Source organism: Plectropomus leopardus, chromosome 22 (genome assembly GCF_008729295.1).
Source record: "Plectropomus leopardus isolate mb chromosome 22, YSFRI_Pleo_2.0, whole genome shotgun sequence".
Taxonomy (NCBI): domain Eukaryota; kingdom Metazoa; phylum Chordata; class Actinopteri; order Perciformes; family Serranidae; genus Plectropomus; species Plectropomus leopardus.
The window spans coordinates 16,943,428-16,967,388 of NC_056484.1; the positions used below are offsets into that span (position 1 = coordinate 16,943,428).

The window sequence follows — 23,961 nt, forward strand, 5'->3', positions numbered from 1 at the left end:
GGAGCTAATCTGCTCTGAAATAAGGGGCCGTGTTGACTCCTGCTCCCTCTCCTTCCTCACTGCTTCCTCAGTGCTTCCTCACTGCAGTTTATTGCTCCACCCGAGCATCTGGATCTTTGTGAGGGAGAGGAGCATCCTTTAACTGCTCGATCAGCCTGATCAAAGCAGGAGCTGTGTGTGCCCATTGAGAGCATCTGTAACTGTGAGGGAGATCTGAGAGAAAAAAATGTAAATGACTAATCAGCGCTGCCTGGATATTCAGCAGCGGCCAATCAAGAGTACACAAGATAAAATGAAACCATGAACAAGCCTGGAGAGTGTGAGTGGGTGATGTGTGACCGCAAATGGAGTACAAAGTAGTGGTAGGTGTTGCAAAATGTGAATAGCCTGCAGTATGTTTTGAGTATCTGTTTGCATGTGGGTGTCAGCGGGACATTTGTGATTTAGCTGAGATCAGTGTCATACTATAATGTATAACTCATGTGTGTTTTGTTCTTCACAGAGCTCCATGGAGTCTCCCAACCTGGAGTTTGAGTACGGAGACACGGACACTCTGACTTCTGAGCTTTCAGGTAAGACTGACCAGCTACTAAACATTCAGCTTTTTTACCAAATGATTGTAAAATTGACCTTTATGTCTCTGATAACTGTAAGAAAAGCTTGCATCGTGTGCTCTGCTTGTTAATTAGTTGCTGCATTTGATGTACTTGCTCTTTGTTAGAATGATGAGAAAAGTATTTGTAATTCTGCAATCATGTCTGCTACATATCTTTAACTAAAATCTGGTTTTCCAATCATGGATGTGTATGTCCTTATTAACCCTTTGAAACCTAGTACGACATCAGTATTTTTGTGCTGCGTTCAGATGCCTTTCACGTGCATTTAATCCTTTAAAACCTTATTTCTTTAAAAGACATGGCTAAAAAGGAACTGGGCAACCTGGTGAGAGATGTCCAGCACACTGCAAGAACTTAGGCGAAGGTGACATGAAAATGAGAGAGAGAGAGCGAGAGAGAGAAATCATAAGAAGTTAATCATAATTTGAAAAATAGGGGAAAATGTCCAGAAAGCTACATTTGTTATTAATATTATTTTAAGGATTATTAACTATTTTATCTTCATATTTGTTTGTTTTATATTTTGTAACTTTTAAAAAAAACAACTCCTTTTACTGTTTGTTCTGCTTAATTTCAGGTGATTTTTTTTTTTTTTTATAACTTGTAACTTCTTCCAGTGTTTTTGAAAGACATCAAGCCACTTTGGTTCAGGTTTCAAGGGCTTCAGTCATGCCACAACATGGTTGTAGTGATGATGATGTCGGTCCACTAGTTTGTCCACTCAGACTGAAGTATCTCAAAAATTTATTGGATGTATTGCCATAAAATTTGTACATTCGTAATTCTCAGGGCCCAGTTGTTGAGAGAATTTAATCTGGATCAGAATGATCTGGATTTGGGTATCCCATGTTTTGGGATTAGTTAATCCATTTTACTTGTATGTGCTAATTGGAACTGATTATCCTGATCCAGATACATAAACTAATCAAGATGATCAGATTTGGGGGTGACCTCTAGCTCACTGGATAAAGCGTGTGCCGCATGTGCCTAAGGCTTCTGCAGCAGCCCGGGTTCGAGTCCGGGCTGTAGCCCATTGCTGCGTGTCATTCCCCCCTCTCTCACCCACCTTTCCTGTCTCTCTCACACCATCCTATGAATAAATGGAAATGCCCCAAAAAATAATCTTAAAAAAAAAGACCATTGGATAACCAGTGCTTTAAATGGGACAACAAATCACAACGTAGGCTACTAGTTATGTAAAAACAGGAAGAATAGCTGGTGTTGGGTCACTTTAAGTGTATGCAGATGTTAGCAACTTATGTTGTCAGTGTTGTATTTAAGTAATAAATGAAAGTTAAAATCAAGCAATTTTAGTCTGATATTGACAGCTATTTGGAGGATTATTTTATAGGGAAAATTCTTCATTTTATTGTATTTTTTTTACTGTGCTGAAATGCTTAATAGGGGGCCCTAATGTCTATTTTATGTACTTAATCACTGTAAATATTAAACAAATCCAGCACCAAATGAATCCCCTTTTCAACAGCCCACTCTCAAAATTTGATCCAGTCCAATAGAAATCTGATCAGATTACTTCTGAGCAACTAATGAATCCCACAGATTGTAAAGATTTCCGACTTTTCTTCTAGCGCAACCATGAGGCTGACTTTTTCTGTGAAATATGTTGACAACTATTGGATTGATTGCAGTGAAATTTTTATGATGTCCAGACTCTCATTTATCCTATAACCATCAAGTCAAAATGTGTCTAATATTTTGCTTTATGGTCAAATACCTGCAAAACTTATGTGATTCCCATCAGCCTAATAAATGTTAGCATACTACCATGGTAAGCAGTAATGTAAAGATGATATCTAGCAAAGGAACAGCATGTCTTGAGAAACATGTATGGATGCTGATCATATAGCTCAAAGCCTGCTTTGCTTACTAACACTCTCACAGAGAAGCTAGTTTGGCTGTAGACTCAATTTTTGAGCGCAAATGTGTAAATCTGGTTGGTTATATATCTTTATACACACATCTTGACTAGTTACTTACTTGATTGTGTCCTTTTTTTACTCTCAGTGGCTTTTATCAAATTCTCCTCTCATGTCAATCTGAATTAGACTTATAGCTAAAATTATGAGTAATTAACCAAACATTTCACCTGAAGAATTCCTACAGTAATACGTTGTTTTCACTCACAGACAACAATGTGCTGTTGATTGGATCACATAATTCTGCTTGTGCATTCCTCAGCTTTTCCTCAGCTGTGTTATGTTACAGTGTTATTCATGAAAACAAGACAACAAGCTGACACACTGCTGAAGGCACAGAATAAAACCTTCTGGTCCCGACATGTTTTCCAGACATAGGACACATTGTATGACTAATATTATGCATAATCATAAGCGTAATGATTATACATTCAGAACTACTGAGTTGTTCCAAAATTGTGTATTCAATGACAGGTCATGCTTGACTTGGAGCTTGAATTATAAATGCTCAAAGATGCATAAATCACAGACGAACAGAACTGAACAATGCTTATAAATGTTTCTGATTGTACTGAAGCATAATAGGATTTTTTTTTAAGTGTATAATTTAGATTCCTCTCCTGCACCAGCTTTTTCCTCAGATCCAGGTGATATGCAGAGAGAGACGTTGAATAACAACACTGATTTAATGTCAAAATGATTGTCCTCCTGGTAGACAGCAAGCGACAGCTGAGTGTTAGTCACATTGGCAAGCACACACACAAACAAACAGACAATCACAGTGGCTTTCCAGTGACAGCTCCTCGGGGTCGAGGAGTGACGCCAGCTCTCAGAACAGGAGGAGAAGTACGGCAACGTGCACTTTGCATGAAACAGATGAGATCACCACTGAGGGGACAGCTTGTCTGTTTTGCTTCTGTAGGGAGCACAGTTTACCTGCAGGAGTTCACCTGTCTCCTCTTTATTCTGTTCTCTTCTATGTGGGGCTGCAACTTCACTTTTGCTTCATTATTGATTATTATGATTGATTATTCCTTTGATTAAATAATTAAAACATTTGATATATAAAACGTTCAAAAATTGTGAAAAATACAAAAAAAGAAAATATTTGTTTTTAATCAAGGCCTATTACTAGTAAAGTCATAAAAATTTAACAAATTCCAGATAAACACAAAATACGTCCTCATGTTTCTGCTCCAACAGAGCCCAATCCCTTATGAACCATTCAGTCACCAAACAGAATCGATTTCATAAACAAACGCATGTAAATATTGAAAACAAAAACAAATCAAGACTAAATACATAAATAAATAAATTCAGTTCAACAAAAATTGTAGGTGACACAAAAGTAACATAATAAAAAATACTGTAAGGGGAAAAAAAAAGACAAAAAATAAGTACAAGGTACAAGATAGATTTACTCGTCATTTAAAATTCCTCCTTAAAAACAATAATAAGTTACAAGAAAGACATATAAAACATAAGATAACATTTAAAAGTAACACATAAATAACTACATAGATAAGAAATATATGTAATGAATAAATAAAATTTACATAATATGGAGTCAGTTGTACAAAACTGAAAATCAGTGGTGTCAGATTTTTCTGTATAGATTAAAAATTGTTGCCATATAACATGAATCTTTTGGGCACACCTTTCTGTAGATTAGCAAAATTTCTCCAATGTCAAATGAAGTATGATGCCGAGAGCAAACCAAGCAGTAGTGAAGTGCTGCTTGCTGCAATAATTATTTTTTTCTGTTGCCAGAGGCAAGTTCATGTGTTTCAGAACATATAAATTCTTTATAACAGGTAAGTTACAGGACTCTGATTGGTGGGGGCTTTGCTCTGGATGCAGTTTGCTGCTAAAAGTTAAACTGTTCCCAAATTTTAGTTTGGCTCTACTTTGCCATTGCTTGGAGTGGACGTCTTTACTCCGTAGTTTAAAGGTTGGAGGGGATGTTTCCTTCCATTAGAATGATTACAATGTTTGAGTTATAAATTGATGAGCAAAGTTGTTGGTGATTCATTTTCTGATTCTCGATTGATTTGTTGATGAATTGCTTCAGCCCTAACTCTACTGTATTCTTTCCACAGAGCTCTACAGTTACACAGAGGAGCCAGAGTTTGCCCTGAACAGAGACTACTTTGAGGAGGACTTCAGGAGCCATGGTACTCTCTCTCTCCCTCTCTGTGTCTGTGTGTCTGTATGTCCGTCCGTCTCTGTCTCGGTGTGTCTGTGTTAATTGGCTCTGGATAAGCTGTTGGCACATCCTTTAATGTGTTTAGATCACCTGTAGGATACAAGGTGCATCGTTCCTCTCGCTGTCAGTGGCTCGCGAAGAAAGAGTAAAACAGAGTCTGCAGTGTGTTTGAGACCAAAATCGGTGTCACTAAGACTTGCAAAGCAAAATAGGGTCTTGGCAAACACACTAAAGTCAACAGCCAGTAGTGTTGTTTATCACAGAGACCTTGACGGCTTCCCCAACTGCTGATTGACAGAGCAGGACGGAGTCTGTTTGTGCAGCTCTGAATGTCCCCGTTGTTCCAGTTTAGTGTTTGATAACAGCTTCCATAAGTGAGATGGTGAAGGTTAACCAAACAAAATGTTCATGATGCAGTACTCGCTTAATAAATGTGTGCTGAAGGCATTTGCAACTGAAATGGATAAATAGATACAGTACAGGCGTATTCACATTGTAGCAGTCTGTGTTGGTTGGTGCTCGGAGGTGGGCGAGGACACCCAAACCCTCTATCGTGTCCCATGTGATTTTAAATCACAATAATAGTATATATCACGGTACAATAATTATTCTGTAAATTAAATGAAGATGTTACCATCCATACCATACTTTATTTGATTATTTTCATCTTTAAATTGGAACTTTCATACAAACAAAAAACTGCTTCACATGAGGCAACACATTTAATGCAGTAACACTAAGATTCTTTTAAAATGGAAGTTTTAATGTTCCTAAAAACACAAATTTCAAGTGTTTCAGGTGTCTGTATTTACAACTTCAATCTCCTCCTCCATGTTTTACCAAATCATGTTACCGTCTGAGGTGGCCAGTTTAACAGGATCACAAGATCACACTAGAATCATGAGATCACATGAGAATCCAGCTACATATTGCCACAGATGAATAAAGAGAACTGGATACAGCGTTTGAAGCAGGCCTGCATGTATTCTTATGAAAGTTGCTCGACTGCGCATGAAGCCCAAAAAGTTTGACTTCCAGAATATAAAATTACCTGGATCTTCTGCATCGTTGGGCCCATAGAGCAAGCGCACCAGATTCTGATGGTGGAGGGACTAACTTCTTGTTTATCGCTCTGCTAATTTAAGCATAAAATGATTTTCGAAATGTTACCAGACTGAGTGGATCAAACACTGATAATGAAAGTTACTTCACATGGGCTTGAATGCTAAAGAAAAATTCTCCAGTAATTTGTGTTCTTTGGGCCCAATGGCATCACATAGCAGACCCCAAAGTGGTAATTCTACAGTTTGGCCTCTATGCCAAATAGGCGTCAAAGCCCATCAATTCTCTTTCGGGGCTTGCACAGCTCAGCCCAGTCCCTAGAAACAATGCTGGGCTTTTAAGGGTTAACTTAACCCCTGGAGAAATGACTCCTTTAACTATCAAGATTTGGTCCATTCAGTCTTATAACATTATGAAATTCCAGAAGAGCCACAAGATGAAATTATTTTATCCCCAGTAACGTCGACAAAGGGCTAAATTGGAGGTTAGTAGCTCGACCGACAAAAGTCTCTGATCTAATTTTCTACCTGGGAAGTCAAACTGAGTCACTATAAACAGGGCCCCGCCTCCAATGCTGTATCCTGTTTTTTTTTTTTTTAAATATACAACCATGAATCCTAGTTTGATAGCTCTTGCATTTAAAACAGTATTGCCAATTCTCAACCGGTGAAAACATTTCCACCAGTGCATTGTGTATAACAAACCTTTTTGGCAGAGTATTTAGCACTCCTCCTGGGGCTCTAACTTTACTCAACAGCTAACCCGAACACAACCTTATTTTTATTTATTTATTTATTCCACTGAAAAATTCACATAAAGTCAAATAGTTTTACCAGGATTACAAAATTGACTTTTTCCATATTTGACAACTGTGATCATGAAACCATTTCACCGCTCCAGTGCATTCCCCAACTTCACACTAAAAGCTGCGGATGTGTTAAACTCAGCTCAGCTCCGTTTTCTCACGTCTGAAGTGCAACACAAGCCAGCGCTGCTCTTCAGTGTGCTGCTGTGGGTTTTTTAAGCCAACCTGTGTGAGACGAGGGTGACCAGGCACATCAAAGCTCTGCTCTTTAAAGCTGTTCAGAGAATGAAGACGGCCAATCCTAACCGTGTGATTAAAATTTGGTTACGGGGAACAAAGCAGCTTTTCCAACATTAGTTACTGTCTGACAAGAGATTATGCCTGAAACCCGATAATTTAAATCATTCTGTCTCGGCTTTTGTTGAAATGATAACTTTTAATTCTTAGCGAAACATTAAAAAAAGAGACAATAAAGAATCATCATTTGTTGTAATTTCATCCAACATAGGGGTTTTTGTGGATGAATATGTTGTTTCATGTCATTCTGAGAGCAAAGAAGAAGCCACAAAGGTCGGTAGTCACAGTGGTATCTTTCCTTTTGGTCTGGAGACAAAGCGAGACAAGTTTCATCCTCTTCATCCGTCACACCTCGTCTCCAAGCTGAGCAGTAATGAATAGCAGGATTAGATGAGAGCTTCTCTGTTTTACAGAGATAGAGCACAGAGCTGCCTCTTTGCATTATAGTCTTTTCATTAGCGCATGTGTCTTTGTGTGTTCAGTCAGCACTGTATGTTAGTTGTCAAGTGGGTGGTTCTCCAGTTTGACTTGTACTCTTTGTGTATGTGTGTATATGTCAGGGCCACTGTCAGTGTGCCCATCAATGTTTTCCACAAATTCCCAAACAGTCACTCAACCAAATCACTGTGATTATCATGACACGTCTAATTTAAGCTCCTTACAGAAGAAGAGGAAGTTTTTCTAGGGACGGTACTGGAATTAGAAAGCGTTTTTGTTTCCCTGACATGAGTAGAAAGCACAAGTCAGAATATCTTAAGGAGAAGAAGCACTGAGCTCTACTGATCATGATGATGTTGCACTGCTTAATGCCCATTACAGTCTGTGTAATCAAATGAAGAGTCTAAGAATAGAAGACTTACACTGTTTAAAAACAAATAGGCTTGTGTCTTTGCCAGAGAAGGCGTGCATTTCTTTAAATGGTTTTTTTTCTGTTGTAGTAGCAGACGTACATATACTGTATGTACGTCTGGTTTCTCCTCATGGTGCCACAGCCGCTGACTATTAATTACTGCTCTTTATGCGTCAACACTCACTAGCTATTAGCTCTTTCCAGAGCCGATTCAGTGGGCCTGAACATAAGGTTAAAAACTAATGACAGAAACATCAAAGCATCAGTCAGTCTCTATTTACATGCACATTTTACAGCATGATTACTGTGAACATCCAGATCAAGGTTACACTTTGAGCAAGATTATTTGCAGTCACCCGATTTCCTAAACAATTTAATATATGAGATATTAAATTTACCTCTTGCGCGAGATTTATGACGTGCAAGAGGTAAAGAGTCAGAGAAACACTATGGGGACTAAACACAGAGAAAAACTGCAGCTCAAAAGCACTTCTCAAAAATGAGACCCCAAAATGGCATTTATTGGAGCATGCAGACTTGTAGTTAGCTTGTAAGGTCGTTCTTATTCTTTGAAAATGTTGCTCTCAATAAAATTATACTACATTATACACTGGGGCATAAATAATCTATTAAAGCAGATGATAACTAGTACAGTGAGTGATAAAAGATAACAGGTTCAAGAACTACAGTAAGCTAACGAGCAAGGTTGCAACAATAGGAAACTGTCACAATACGATAATGGATACGATATAGTGGTGTCAAGGTATTACAGAATTATCATTACAGTGACCAGTGATGAAAATAGAAGGTTTTTTTTAGTTAAACTTTTTATAACTATAACTGAAACATGAAATATTTTTTTAAAACAAAAGTGTGTATAAAAAGTCTTCTTTTTGAAAATAATAATAATAAAAATGATATTTCCATCCAGTTGCACTTTTTTTTCAATTATGTAAATAAGCAAACGTTCATTGTATTTGAAAACTTTTCATACTGCAGTATACCTTGAAACCACTATACAGGTATACTGAGTATGTAAACGGATGTTTTGATACAGTTTTGCAGTTGTTTTTGGGTTCTTCATTCTCCTGAGGCATGCAAGAAAAACAACGCTTTCTTTATGTACTCAACATAACAGGCGCTGAGTAACTCATGTAGAAATGGTCATTTGGGGGGTAAAGTAATCCTTTAAGATGCAGACATATTGCGGTAGCCTACACTGACTTGTCTAAGGCAGAGTAAAAAAAACAGAAGTGAACTGAAAAGAAGTGCCTCTGAAAATAACCTTGCCCGCTGTGTTGCTGTGTCCTTTCTGCAGCTCGAGGCAGGAGGTGGATCGAGCTGACGGTGGAGGAGCAGAGGACATATGTGATGAGGCTGTTGGACGCGCTGGAGGTGACGGACAGAGACAAGAGGCTAAAGGTGGCCAGGGCCATCCTCTACTTGGCGCAGGGTGCGTTGGCCCCATACAGCACAACCAGGGATAGTGTTTCACAGCAGCAATTTTGTCTCGTCAAAGTAGAAAAAGCACAGGTGTTACGTTGCAATTCCTTTCACTGTTAACTTTTTACTTTAACAGAAACTTACTTCTTAAAGTTATCAATATTAAATACAGCCTTGTTAAAACAGGGCGTGCATACACATTTATAGCTTTGAACAAGCCTATATGGTTATGCTCTGCACATGATAATAAACAGTCCTTGCTCTTAATACATTTGTCAGCACACAATACTTTACATATACATGTATAAAGTATGATTTATGCTGTCATTCACCTATTCTGTGAGAAAAAGAATATAGTGTTTGTTGTTTAAAAGCATTCAGTTTAAAAAAATTAAAAAAGTAAAGTGCAAACACGCTGGAAACATGAAAAAAAAAAGCACCCAGAACTAATATAACACTCTGCTTGTGTTCTGTTTTCCCCAACATCTTTTCCCCAGGAGTGTTTGATGAGTGTGACACAGAGGTGGATGTGCTCCACTGGTCCAGACACAATGTCTTTCTGCTCTATGACATGGGCATCTTCACGGCCCTGCTGGAGCTGCTCAGCATGGAGATAGAGTGAGTAGATGTGCAGAATATGCCGGGGATATGTGAGTTATTGAAAACTTTTCTTGAGTAGTCTTATAGGTGCAATAAAATGCCATCAAAACACCCTCTTTTTTGAGACCAATGACTATATATAATGATGGACAATGTGTCGAAAAATTCCCATTTAAAAAAATTAACCCAAAATATCCCACATTTGACTGCTGCCATCTTACACTGGTAGCATTATTTTGAGCTAGAGTCTGCACAGTAGCGATCTCCACGGTATCAAGTTCTTGTTGTCTTGGCATCCCGACCATCTGCAGGAAGAACCAATGATTTTGAGCAAACAGCTGTCAAACATGATGTCAAACTCCCTTTTAATGCCTCTGCACCAGCCATGGCCAGCACTAAGTTATAGTATCAAAATCTAATGAAGCATCAAATATATAACTAAAAGGTACAAGGCAGATGTATTTAAATTTGTCCGTAAAAGCGGCTCTATCTTTTGGAGTCAAAGGAGGAGTTAATGAGTCTCACAGCTTGGGGAATGAAGCTGCTCCGTATTCTGGTGGTACAGCAGCAGATACTTCTGTATCTTTTGCAAGATGGCAGCATGGTAAACAGTCTGTCTTTCAGTATACTTTGGGTTCTGTGCAGACGTCTCACTTCACCAATGTCACTGATGCTCTGTAGATGGGAACCATTGATGTTCTGGCTTCACTTTTTGGGAGCTGTCATGTTTTTCATCTTTATTACAGGGTCTATGTTTGACACAAACAACATTACTACATTGTCGCTTTGACCTTGAGTGGTGTCTGTATTAGTTACATAAATGCACTAATTATCTTCATGCTGTGTTTGTACACTAATACCATTGCATGATTTATGCAAATTGACCTCAGTCTCAGTAAAATGAAAAAAAAAAAACACAGACAGGGCAGAACTTGCCCTTAAGAGAGGTGTAAAGCATTGAATATCTTTTTAAAATGTGTCTACCCTCAGGTAAAGGCCAGCGGCAATAAAAGAGGGGAGAGGGCTGTATACAGGATCTATAAGTGGTTGTCATGTTGCAGGTTGAAGCCCTGGAAGAGTCAATGTTTCCTTCTCGCTTACAAGATAAAAACTCTCTCAGTATCCCTCCATGTTTGAAGCTCTGGTCCCTCGGTACACCCACTCGTTCCCTCCCAAGGTTCACTGGGATAGAAGGACACATAAAGACACTGAGAGAGTGAAATGCGGAAATACAATAAACACACCGTCTGTGATCCGCACTTCAAACCCCTCCATCGAGGACACACTGTATGGCAGCAGGTCCTTCAAGTCAGCTTTTGTTGCTGCTGGTGTCAGCCTCAGTTGGGAACCAGCACTTCTTTGTTGTTACATAAGCTGCTCTGAGGCATCATGGCACAGTGTGGCATATCAACATGCTGCACAGCCGCGCATCGCAAGCAAGCCAATCAGGCAAATGCACACACAGCGCTGGTCACACAGATAGCATGAAAAAGGAACCACATTAAAAATGAGAGTGTGGTTGTGTATGTTTAAAAACTGGTCATTCATTGTGTGTATGCACTGAGTTGGCTCTTAAAATGTTGTTATTTACTTGTGTTTTGGTGTCTGCAGTAACAACCAGGCATGCAGCAGTGCAGTGAGAAAGCCTGCCATCTCCCTCGCAGACAGCACAGAGCTCAGGTAAGACATATAACCACATGACGCACAGCACATTCCTCCCACTTCACATAAGAAGAAAAGCTTAAAAGTGCAAACATATTTTTCAATTCCTAAATTTATGCCTGTAGTTTTGCTCTTTTATGCCTTTGTGCAGCTGATAGCCGAGGCCGGAGGAATTACGTTTTTGCATTGTCCGTCCATCTGGCACATTCTTGTGAAGGCAGTATCTCCACAGCGCCTCAAGGGAATCTCTACAAATTTGACACAAACATTCACTTGGACTCAGTGATGAGCTGACTAGATTTTTGTGGTCAAAGGTCATAGGTGAAGGTCACAGTGACCTTACACTACTTACTTGTGAAAGCAATATCTCAAGAATACTTTTAGGGAATCTCTTCAAAAACATTCACTTGGACTCATCGATGAGCTGATTAGAATTTTGTGTTCAAAGGTCTAGGTCACTGTGACCTTGTATCCGTCTCATTTTTGTGAACGCAATTTCTGAAGATGGCCTTAAGGGAGTTTCCTCAAATTACCGCTTGGACTCAAGAATTAAGTGATTAAGGTGGTTGAAGGTCTATGGTCAAGGTCAAGGTGACCTCATACAACATGGCAATAACTCAAGAACCTTGGGTGTCCACCTCGAAACTGTGCTGGTTGTGTAGACCTTCTGTGTTGCCGAGGGAAAATGTGTGTGAAGCATCCATGTTTTCACAGACACGGATGTAAACTTGAAGTGCAATTTGACTGGTGCGTAGAGTCATACAACCGCGTAGCCGTATATCTAGGTCCTCAAAATTTCCTCATTCATTTCTATATTTCTCCAGCACCCCTTCCTCTTATCAGGCCATGTTTACACGCACACATCTAATCCACAACATTCAGTCTTTGTCTGTCCCTCACATTCATTCTCTACTTCTGCTTAATAGAATTGATTTTTGAACAAAACTCCCTGCACACACACACACTCACACATATACACACTCATATGCTCACGCATACACAGAGCTCCGTCTGTGCATTCCCCAGTTGAACACTTGTAAATAATTACAGGCTAGAGGAGAAGATTTGCTCCTAATTGCTGCTGCAAAATTGAAAACCATTATAGTTATTTTGAACTGAGAGGCTTTGTTGAGCGAACAAAGCGTTTAATGCATAAAACACCACCTGACTTACATCAGGTAATTATCAATGGGTGATGCAGAGACTACAAATCATTTCCTCTCCCACTTTTATGCACAAGTAGGTAGCATATAGTCCTCTGGCTCTTGCACCTCTCTATCATTGTGAGTCATCATTTCCTCCATCATATTAATGTCTTTGGTACTTGTAGACCTTTCAGGCCAATTATTGTGGCTTTAGGCACCAGATAATTGCTGACCACTCGCACACTCACTCTCTCTCATGCGATCGAGTTGAGAACTGTGTTTCTTTTCCTTGCAGAGTGCTACTCAGCATCATGTACCTGATGGTGGAGACCATTAGAGTTCAAACAGAGGACGACAGACCTGAATGGAAAGCGGCAAGAGAAGCCTTCAAGAATGAGCTAGGTGTGTTTGTGTGTATAGAACAAATACAGGGCACTTCTGCAAAAATATGATCTTGAGGTTGTCAAATATTATTGTAAATATATTTTTATTGTAATTTATGAATTTAACCCTTTAAAACCCGAGCAATTTGTTATGATTGCTTTTAAAAACCTAAATTAGCCTAACGTCAGTGCTGACATTGTTGGCTCTCAATAAACCATTTTATATTCCTTTGATGAAAAAAACAAAAATCACTGCTTCATGGCTATCAGTTAGTACTTTGAAAGCACAGAAGAGTAACAGGTGCATTCATATATCCATGTGTCCAATACAAAAACCCAGATTTTGACCATTTCCCCGTTCAGGGTCGCCTCTGTACAATGGAGAGCCCTTTGCGCTGCTACTCTTCACCATGGTGACCAAGTTCTGCAGCATGAACGCCCCGCACTTCCCCATGAAGAAAGTACTGCTGCTGCTCTGGAAGACAATACTGGTAAGAAGCACATAATTATCAATCAAACATTAACACACATTCTCTTCATATCCTTCTCTTTGTTTGTGCTCTGTTTGTTAGTATGGTTCTTTTGGCTCGTTTACTTATTGGGACATAATAAGAGATTTGAATGTTGCCCACAAAATGCAAATCTTTTAATCAGTGACCACAAAGGGGGGGGCAGGGGATAATTATGGGGAGATCAGGTCAACAGTACATACTACATAGAAGTGGTATACATCATCTGAAAGCTGGGAGCCCGAGGATTAGTGTGTTATCATGTGTCAAGTTTTTCTCATTCATGTTTAGAGTGTAAAGGGGCCTAGAATGATATGAACAAAGTATATGATGTCCATTCCCATACTCAATTATGACCCATAAGTTGATGTAGCAATTTTTGGGTTAATATCATTTTTTTTACACATATTTGGTGCTATATTCAAGCATTGGAGCAAGAATTGCTAAAGTTGTAAAAAATCACACAAGAAGTGATTAGATGGTGTGCACTTCTTTTCTGGAAACTGCTGACATTCCCCTTTATTATCAATTTACCTGTAAAATCAATGCATCCTCTGAATGTTCCAGGTCTTTCTTTTGTAGTTGCAGAGTTTCATGAGGTTGTGATTATGCTAGAGGTCAGAGTAGGTCATTTTAGCAAGATCAAGTTTCCACTACAGTAAAATTGCTACTATGGAGACAAAAATCACACTTGAATAAAACTTGGGCTCACAGAATCAACACAGGTCTCCAGTCACACTAAATGGGGAAATAACACATATGTACTGCTTTAGAATCTGCATAGTTATTGCCAAAAATTGCATGGGACTATCATAAAATAGGCATGTCTGTAAAGTGTTATTTAACCTCCTTCTAGACACACAAGCATCACATGGTTGGATTGCACCGTTGGATAGCACCAATGAATTTAGATTTTATTGTTTTATATGACACCAGCATCTTTGCTGTTGCTTTATACCTGCTAGAGCTTCTGAAAGACAGTAGTGTTGGCCGAGGATGCCGGCTTCCTTGCAGAGTGGAATAAGTTAAAACGTTACTACCGATAGTTAGTAATGTATATTTAACACAAGTACCTGCAAAACACACAGAATGCATGTACGGACTTGCACAAAAATTCCACTTTTTTTTTACAATTGCCTATCCATAAAATACTTTGAATGTCTATTACATAATAAATTGTAGGCTGGTGAAGATACATCCACGTGTGTTCTGTTCCTCCTAACTCCTCACTGCACCTAACTCTGTGAATCACTGCGTTTCTGCCTCCATCCTTGTCTTCCAGTTCACCTTGGGTGGTTTCGAGGAGCTTCAGGAGATGAAGGTGCGGGGCCGGGAGCGTCTGAACCTACCTCCGCTGCCGGAGGACAGCATCAAGGTGGTCAGGGCCATGAGAGCAGCCTCGCCCCCGGCTTCTGCTATGGAGCTCATTGAACAGCAGCAGCAGCAGAAGAGAGGCCGTCGCAGCCGCAGGGTACAGAACCCCTCCCATCCCACACACTACACACATTCAGAGCTTATCAGTAGTTTGTGTTACTTTATGGCCACACATTATACTGTACTCCTTATCTAATGCCTCACATAACACTTAAAACACACATACTCATTTACAGGGTTCCCACGATCCCGGAAAACCTTGAAAAGTCATGGAATTAACGAAAACCATTGAAAGTTTTGGAAAAGTCAAGGACTTCATTGTGTGAAATGTAATTGTTACAGTATTTTAGGGGTGGAAATCACCAGAGACCCAACAATACGATATTATTACGATAAATAGGTCACAATACAATATTATTCCAATTTTAAACTTGTTGCAACACGTTAAGCATTGCTATATCATATTTTACAATATATTGCAGTCATTTTTTTTTAACAGCAAATTATAACATTATGCTGTATTGACAATTTCTTCCACCACTAATATAACCTTCCACATTATGTAACTCAGTGGCAACTTTTTTTATGTGACCGTTGTACGTAGTTGTAAATATGCGTCTGTGTATGACGTTTTGACTACCATCGCGTACGTTTCCTTATTTTCTCTCATTGTTCCATTTCTCTCTCCATGAATGCCAGCTTTATGAAAATAAGTGGAGTTTGAATCAGATAAGTTTGAAAAACAGCGGGTCATTGATTTGTATGCCTGTATGACAGCGTGTTTTCAGGTTGTACATCTGGCCAGACTTTTGGCACATTCTCATGAGCATGATATCTCAACAACACCACGAGGGAATTTCAAATTTTGCACAAAAGTTTGCCCGGACTCCACGATGAGCTGATTAGATTTTGGTGGTTATAGGTCTAAGGTCAAGGCCACTGTGACCTTATCAGTCTCATTTTTGCAAATGCTATATTTCAAGAACATCTTGAGGGAATTTCTTCAAATTTGGCACGTTTGAGTAGACTCCAGGATGAGCTGAGTAGATCTTTGTGGTAGAAAGTCAAGGTCCCTGTAACCTTGCGTCCATCTCATTTTTGTGAACACAATATCCGAAGATGACCCGGAGGGAGATTCCTCGAATTTGGCACAATTGTCCACTTGGGCTCAAGAATGAACTGATTAGAATCTGATGGTTGAAGGTCAAACATTAAGGTCATGGTGACCTCATACAACATCTTTTTTGCTATAACTCAAGAATCTTGGGTACCCACCTCTAAACTGTGCTAATATAGATCTTGTGTGTGTGAAGCATCCATGTTTTCACAGACATGGATGTACACTGTAACTGCAAGTTGACTGGTGCATGGAGGCGTGCACCCGTGTGGCGGTATATCCAGTTTATTATTATTATGAGTCCTTGAAAAGTCATGGAAAAGTTTGAAATTTTGTCCATGAAAGTGTGTGGGAACCCTGCTTTTAACGATATATATTTAGACAAGAGGACATTTTCATCTGCATTTACTGAAAACATTTAGTCAAAAACAGGAAGTGCTAGAAGACCATTATATGTGAGACTGTTTCAGAGGGCAGAAGTGTGTTTGGTAACTTTGACCCTTTAACAGTATAATTGAACTGTATCACTAACATGGCACTGTAAATGCTCCCTCAGTCTAATTTTTCCATTATTTGCCTTTTCATTGTTAAACAGCTTCATCTGTTTCTAGTAAAGTGACTTCCTTCTGTAACCCGCCCTCTAACTCTGCTGGGTCAGGTTTTCCAAAACTTCTGCAGTGCCAACATCACTGGTTCTCTGTTGTAAGTCAGTGATGCCAGAGATGATCTTGGTGCTGGGACGGCTTTGTTTCCAGTAGAGCTTTGACTGGACTGGCTCTCTTTCTCTCTAATTGCCCTCTGGTTTCTCATTGCCCCTCTTCCTTGTGTCCCCACAGAGTGCCTTTGTTGATAGCTTGGAAGGAGACAGTCCCTTTCCCAAGAAGCAGGTCTTTACCCACAAATTCCCTCTTTTTCTTCTGCATTTTCTCTCTGCATTGAGCTGGACTTTTTGCACCCCTCTCCCACGTCCCTGCTACCTTCTTTTCTCTCTCTTCTTTCTTCCCTCCTCTTTTTCTCTTTGTGTTTTCTCCTCCTCTTCTCCCCCTGCTATCATTTCACCTAATCCAGTCATATCAGATTGCAACAAAAAACTTAGGATGCAATGTTAACATGTCAGAAATATTACCCTTTTTGAACACTGAAAAAAATTTTAGCAGTGTTTTTAAGATTTATATATATATATTATATATTTATAAAGCCTGTTGTCTAGACAGTCCAATCTATGGACAAACTCTACTTTAGTGCAGTCCTGCTCTCTGACTTATTTCTGATAAAAGGAATAGTTTGACATTTTAAGAAATGCACTTAAGCCCCTTTCCCACTGTACAAAAACCCTGCTAACATGTGCTTACATCTGGCTTTTGTCTTTAGTGGGAAAGGTTACAATTGGTATTTACTGCTGGATCAAATGACTTCAGTAGACACAGGTAATCGGCTCCAGCTCCACTTGGAAGTGATGGAAACATGACAACCAGTTGGCAGGCTAATTTTAACCTCTTTTCCAGCACAGACGTTGATAACTTCTGCGAATCTTTGCCACAATTTATGGCTGTCTCCCCCTAAGCGGCGTTTGAACATTGTTCTGAATTAGTCGGCACTGACTTCGAACAGATAAAAACAAGAAGTAACCAACCACCGCAAACTTTTCACTGGCCTCCATGCTGCTTTCTGCTGTTTACCAATCTTTTTTGTGGTTTATTAGTGATTTTGTACATGAACACACCAGAAAATAGAATAGAAAGGCATACTTGTCTACTGGCAATGGGAAAAAGTCTATCACCTATTTTTAGCAGTTGTCCCTGTTAAAAAAAACAACCTTTATATATGTGCCAATTTGGATGGTAAAATGGTACTGTTTGGACTTTTTGCTGAAAGTTCAATGAGATATCACTTTCTTGTCTGATACTAAATGCAAGGCTACAGCAAGAAGCTGCTTAGCTTAGCTTAGCACAGGGGTCTTGACTGTTTTTCAGGCCAAGGACCCCTCAATTGAGAGAGAGACGGAACAGGGACCCCCTGCTACATATATAAAGTTTCATATTAAACTGGGCCACCAATAATGTGAAGGGAAGCCTGAAGTACCATCTATAAACACACCTTGATATAGTTAATACAGCACTGAGCTATTAAAATAATTATTATTTAAGGAATTTAGATATGTATGCATCATGGATGAATTAGACAAGGACTCATGGGAAACATGGTTAATGTTGTGTACAGGTTTTTTTCTATGAATAGGCTGATTGATCTGTGCTAATAATATATTGGATTCATGTTAATGTGTATTTTCAGACATTTTAATTTTTGTAAAAAGCCCCCTGCAGTAACTCTGGGAACACCACTAAGGGTCGCAAACACCCTGCTGAGGACCTATGGGGTAACATAAAGCCTGAAAACAAGGGAAAACAGTTAGCCTGGTTAAAAAAAAAAATTGCTGACCACCACCGCTAAAGCTCACTTATTATCATGCTCTGTCTTCTTTGTTTCATCTGAACAAAAGAGTAAAAACAACAGTTTGTGTTTGCTGGATCTATTTCTAGGCTTCTCTGCTGTGATACAGAAACAACAAGACTTAAATCCACCTTAGCGTACAGACATAAGATTGGTATCTCATCTAACTCTCTCGAGAAGAGATCAGATGCCCACTTTACCCAAAATGTCAAACTAGTCTTAATTTGATTGTCGCCTTATGCATGTTTTCTTCCATTTTTTTCACCTTTCATTTGGTCTCCTCTGCTTGTCTCTTCCTATTACTTCTGCTTGTGCTTTTTTCATACTTTTAATTGCTCATCCACATATATTTACATCTTCCACTCCCCTTGACACAAAGGAATCTTACTTTTATCCCCCTTATGCTATAAAGTCCTCCTACTGTTTTCTTCCTATTCCTTTTTCTCCAAATATTTTTCTGCTTTTGTCCTCCTGTTCCTCATCGTCCTCCCACTCTCCTTTCCTCCATCGTCTCCATACTTATTCCACCATTTGTATCTCCTCCCTCCTCACCATCCACTAATACATCACCACACTGTCCCTTCTTCTACTCTACCCTATTTCTTCCTCTCCTCTTCCTCCTCCTCTTCCTCCTCCTCCTCCTCCACTGTGGCCTGCTCAATACGGGGGGGAGGGGGCGGGGTTTAGAAGACAGGGCTGACTTGCTGGCTGTTGTCATTGGCGCTGGAGCGGTCACTATCCACCGTCCCGTTAAGTCACTTCAGACATCTACAGTAGTAGCATCTCCCCTGTAGATTTCATCACATTGCTCCCGGGTCTGGCCGCAAAAATCACCTCGCACTGTAGACTCTGGACTAGGGGTCAATGTCCTTAAAATGCATTCATTGAGAAGGTGAATTGAGATCGTCATGAGCGTACTCTCTCCTCTGCAGGCGTCGAATTTGGGTTTCAGTTGACCTCTCTCTCACATGGATGTCATTGAAAGCGGTTGTCCCCTAACCCTGATTAGAAAACCACTACAGTAGCTTTACCTCCCACACAGCAGAGAATGGCTTCTCCATAGAGAATGGCTCACAACACGGTTTCACCTCCTCCCTCCTCCCTCCTCCTCCTCCCCATACACTCACTTTACTCCTCACTTAGTCCAGCATTAGTACTATCACTGGCGCACCATACATCGACTGCACTAGCTCGACTAATGTCCAGAACGCTGACTCATGCCTGATGCTTGCAATACTGCCACAGTCATTCATTGGAGAAATTGTTTGGACTGCGATACTGTGCGTGTGTGTGTGAGAATGTGTGTTTTGAACTGAAATGGGTTTGTAGATTAGAGCTCAATTCAAAGTCTTAGCTTTGTTGGGCCATGCTTGCTTTTTTACTTGTATCAGAAATGTGTGGTAAGTTAAATCAGAAATGTTGCTTGTGATTGCTGTGGTTACTTTTGGACAGAGCCAGGCTAGCATCTCCTAGCTGTAGCTTCTTTTTCTTTTTTTGTTGTTGTTGTTGACATTTTTCTTTATTTGTTTTCACTTACTAGCAACAGTAATCACAAAGTCAACTAGGTTAAGTACATTTACAGACTGAATCTTTTTATTTCCTTTTTTTTTACAACATAGAAACAAAAAAAAACAAACATAGATCATGGGGTGTTTGAAATAAATAAAAATAAATTAAAGAGTTGAATATATAAACAAAGCTTATTTAAAGAAAGAAAGGGCGTTTTGGGCAAATATACATTTTCCATTTTTTCCAAATTTCTTCAAATTTAGTTTCTTAAAGCCGCATTGAAAAGGTAATCCTTTCCATTAAAAATATTTCAGAAGTAATAATCATTCCAGTTCTCTATGGATGGGGCTTTTGGCTGAAACTATTTCCTTGTAATTCATTTTTTTAGCAGCTAAACTCAGTATCCCATATAAGCACTTTGTTTTAATAATGGTAGGTGTTGTAAGCAAAAGAGCAAAAAGGAGCTCATCCCACTTAGATGTAACTGTCGTCCCAATTAAAGTCACTAATTCTGTATAAAAACAAAACAAAACAAATATTAGTGGTTAGTGTTCTGGGAGCCACATTTCCTCAAGCAGCTGGAATTGCCTGAGTGATGAGACTTCCGAGCAGGTGCAATAAAAAGTCTGCTGAGACTCTTCCAGCCAAATGTCCTCCATACTGTAGCTTCACATTTACAGACAAATAGAGTGCTGCTGAAATGAGTCCTAAAACCCAGAAATGACTTTGCGCGTTAGTCCTCGTGGATCCCTCGTCTCAAAATCAGTGGGTATTTTTAATGTGTTTTTTGTATGTATAAGGTCTGTGATTAATACATGCTTAAGAGACTTTCATTTTTTGTTTTGCCATATAAAATACAACAGTTAATACCCCACTCATAAATTTTCAAACTTGTGTGTGTCTAAAAATAGGTGGTTGCTAACAAGATGGTAAAAAAGACCACAGAATGTTATCACTGCAAACAAAACTTAATGGCTTTATTGTGGTAGCAACATTGAAGTCAATTTGATGGTGGTGTAGTTCAATTATAGCCTAACGTTAGTTTTTTACTTGTGGCAATTTCATTTATGTGTCAATAATAATAAAAGTGGTACTTATTTGTTAAGATTATCTTGCTGAATAAAACATGGAAGAGTCGTATGCTTTTTTTGGATTGCTATAGAGCTTATTTTCTTATTTTTGAATCCGCCCACTCCACTGAGTTCGAGGTGACTAGAAGTACAACCAATAAGGGACGTAGGGGGGCTATCGGATCAACCAATCGGTGTTATTATTGTGACTAATGTCATTGTCAAGTGGTGCGCTGGAACATGTCTGAAAGAAAGTTATGACCTGTTGATCTCGCCACCATTCGGTCACATGGTTACGTTGTTCATTGAGCTCTTTAGTTGCAAAGAAGTCCCTACATTATGTACGTTGATTACTACACTCATAGTCTATAGAAAATGAAGTGTAGCAAAGTTGACAGCTCTGTCTGATATCAGGCAACTTATTTTCTGCAATCATGCAAAATCCAATGAAAAAATCCCATTTGCTTTTTGTTCGAGGGAACCACGTGACGCTAACTCTTAGGTTAATTAACCAACAACAAAACTTCAGTCCTGCAGCAAACGCAAGTAGTATCTATTTTATCATCTCATTCTGCAGTAGAGAGAATATTTCCCAAAACGTCTAACCTTTAAAAAAGGTTATTGTGTGTACCAGTCCTTTAGGATACATCACACTGCAAGCCTTAATATTTGATTTTGATTTATTCCCAAAATGGGAATTAAATGTTATTACTTACTAGACTGCTCACATCTGATATATCAGAAATCACTCTGTCAGCAGCTTTCTTTAGTGCGTCGTCTGCAAGAAGCTCACCTAGGTTGTCCTCTTAAGACTGTTCCCACTAAGGTTGCATTCTGCAAATTTGTTTTTGTTTTTTATAGACTTTATATGAATTCAGTGGGTTTTTTGTGTTTGCAGTCACTGACATTAAAACACAAAACTGCTACAGAGGGAATCCCACGCTATCTGACAGGAGCACAGAGTATACAGTACTTTCTGTATCAGTTTGTCCTAATTGAAACTACAGTGTATGATGTTTACACTGAGGGACATATTTAAACTTAACAATGTCTTGTGCATCACTATAGACCTTCCCCTGAAACTTTAAATATTTGGTATTTTTGGAAATAAAGAGGGTTTGAAGGATGTTTGGCTGCACAGCATGAATCTGCTTGTTAAAAAACACTGTTTGGTAAAGCTATGTGATGTATTTGGGTCATTCCACAATTTTGTATTTTTACGGCTGAAATTTACTACATTATTAATTTGTGATGGGTCAGTTACTCCACAGTGTGTTTATAGGTCAATTTATTCTTGACAAAGGCAGCCCGTCCAGTGCACTTAACCAACTGTCCTTTTTCTGTCTCAGCCATTGGTCAAGCAGGACAGCCTGGACACGTACAACGAGCGGGACCCCTTCAAGAATGACGACGCCCGAGACGAAGAGGAGGACCCAGAGGACACGGACAGTGGCATTGAGGGAGAGGTGGACCCCTTGGACAGAGATGTCATCATCCAACCCCCGCCTCCGCCGCCTCCCCTCAGACCGCCCACAGAAAGGGTCAACTTCCCCAAGGGCCTTCCTTGGGCCCCTAAAGTCAGGTCAATTGTACAGTTTTCATTTCTGCCCTTAATAGTTTGAGTAAACACTCACTGAAGGAATACTTAAACCCCTAAACGACCATTTGTATACTCACCGCCATGTTACAATGAATACGAGAAGAAAACTTTTTTTTCTCGCATCCTTCTGGTGAACGAAGAATCCAAAAACTGAGAAAATTCTTAATGAGTTGAGGCCATAGGGGACCAAGTTTAACAACAGCATAACAAGACATCTGTTTACAAACTCTCACACACCTTGTGCAGTATAATCCAAGTGTTATTTATACAGTCATATACTCAATATTTCCCAAACAGACAGCTCTTTATGACGAGGAACTGAATGGAAAATTAAATTTATCTGTACTCTCTACAAAGCCAGACTCCATTGAAAACGAACATTATTTTTACCTTGCTGAACGCAGGAGCTACTGGTCTACTGCTGCCTCGATCAGTTCGTTTGTTTGTCTTAGTGTGTGACTTCAGTGAATCCGACCTCGACCTTTAAAATGTCAAGCACAGTCACCTGGCCCCCCATGGGCACATAATAATTGTAAGCAAGCAAATAAAAAGATCACATAAAAGCAAGTCTATAAAAATGGGTTTGAAGTGATTTGAAAGCAGTCACTGATACATGCAAATGGTCATTTGGGGGTGAAATATTCCTTTAATTGTAAAACACTGGTAAACTGTATTTGGATTTTGGACAGCCTTTATAAAAATAAGCTGCTGTTACATATGTCTCTTTTTAAAGTTTAAAAATGTGCCCTCTTACAACTTAATTTTAGGATAAATGACACAGATTATATCCATACACAATCCTAAAAGCCAGAAAAGAACTGTTAACACTGATCCTTTACACAGAATGGTGTTAAAAACTGTTAAAGTGAGCCTTTCTATGATGAATAATGCTGATACTCATTAGTGTTGCTGCTAAAAATGATCCTTGACAGGTTTTTTATCAACTTGAATGCACTTAGCTCATATTCCACAGAAAGAAACCTCCAAATGATTGTTGGCCACCTGCCATCTTGACCACTATAGAAAAAAACTTCCCACCCACAGCCAGGACTTACCACCATTTGGCTGGCAGCTGGTGTCAGTTTCCCACCCTGATTCTGTGCCACCATTTAGAAGTTAATACAAAATTAGAAAATCCTCTCTCAGTTTCCTCTTCCTCCTCGCTATCATCTAGCAATACGCTCTCCATCTGTGTATTCCTGACAGCAGCGTGAGGTGTCTTCCCGGGGTGCTGTTTCTGCTTTGGGGACATGAATAATGCATTTAAAAGAGGACACAAACATTTTACAGCAGTCCATTTATCGTGCATTCGTTATCAGACAGC

At 39.3% G+C, this 23,961-nt stretch overlaps 1 protein-coding gene across 3 annotated transcripts in view; it reads left to right on the forward strand.

Annotated features, from left to right (window-relative positions):
* The window catches only part of strip2 (striatin interacting protein 2), a 41,455-nt gene that overhangs the window by 8,444 nt on the left and 9,050 nt on the right, over window positions 1–23,961 (forward strand). For 2 of the 3 annotated variants that reach the window (XM_042511718.1, XM_042511720.1), the window contains exons 2-11: window positions 503–572; window positions 4,654–4,728; window positions 9,093–9,227; window positions 9,715–9,835; window positions 11,429–11,497; window positions 12,920–13,026; window positions 13,371–13,498; window positions 14,799–14,987; window positions 16,844–16,894; window positions 22,387–22,619. In XM_042511718.1, coding sequence (XP_042367652.1) covers window positions 503–572; window positions 4,654–4,728; window positions 9,093–9,227; window positions 9,715–9,835; window positions 11,429–11,497; window positions 12,920–13,026; window positions 13,371–13,498; window positions 14,799–14,987; window positions 16,844–16,894; window positions 22,387–22,619 — 1,178 coding nt within the window. The remainder of the gene's footprint in view (window positions 1–502; window positions 573–4,653; window positions 4,729–9,092; window positions 9,228–9,714; window positions 9,836–11,428; window positions 11,498–12,919; window positions 13,027–13,370; window positions 13,499–14,798; window positions 14,988–16,843; window positions 16,895–22,386; window positions 22,620–23,961) is intronic. The other variant, XM_042511719.1, reaches the window with a different exon arrangement.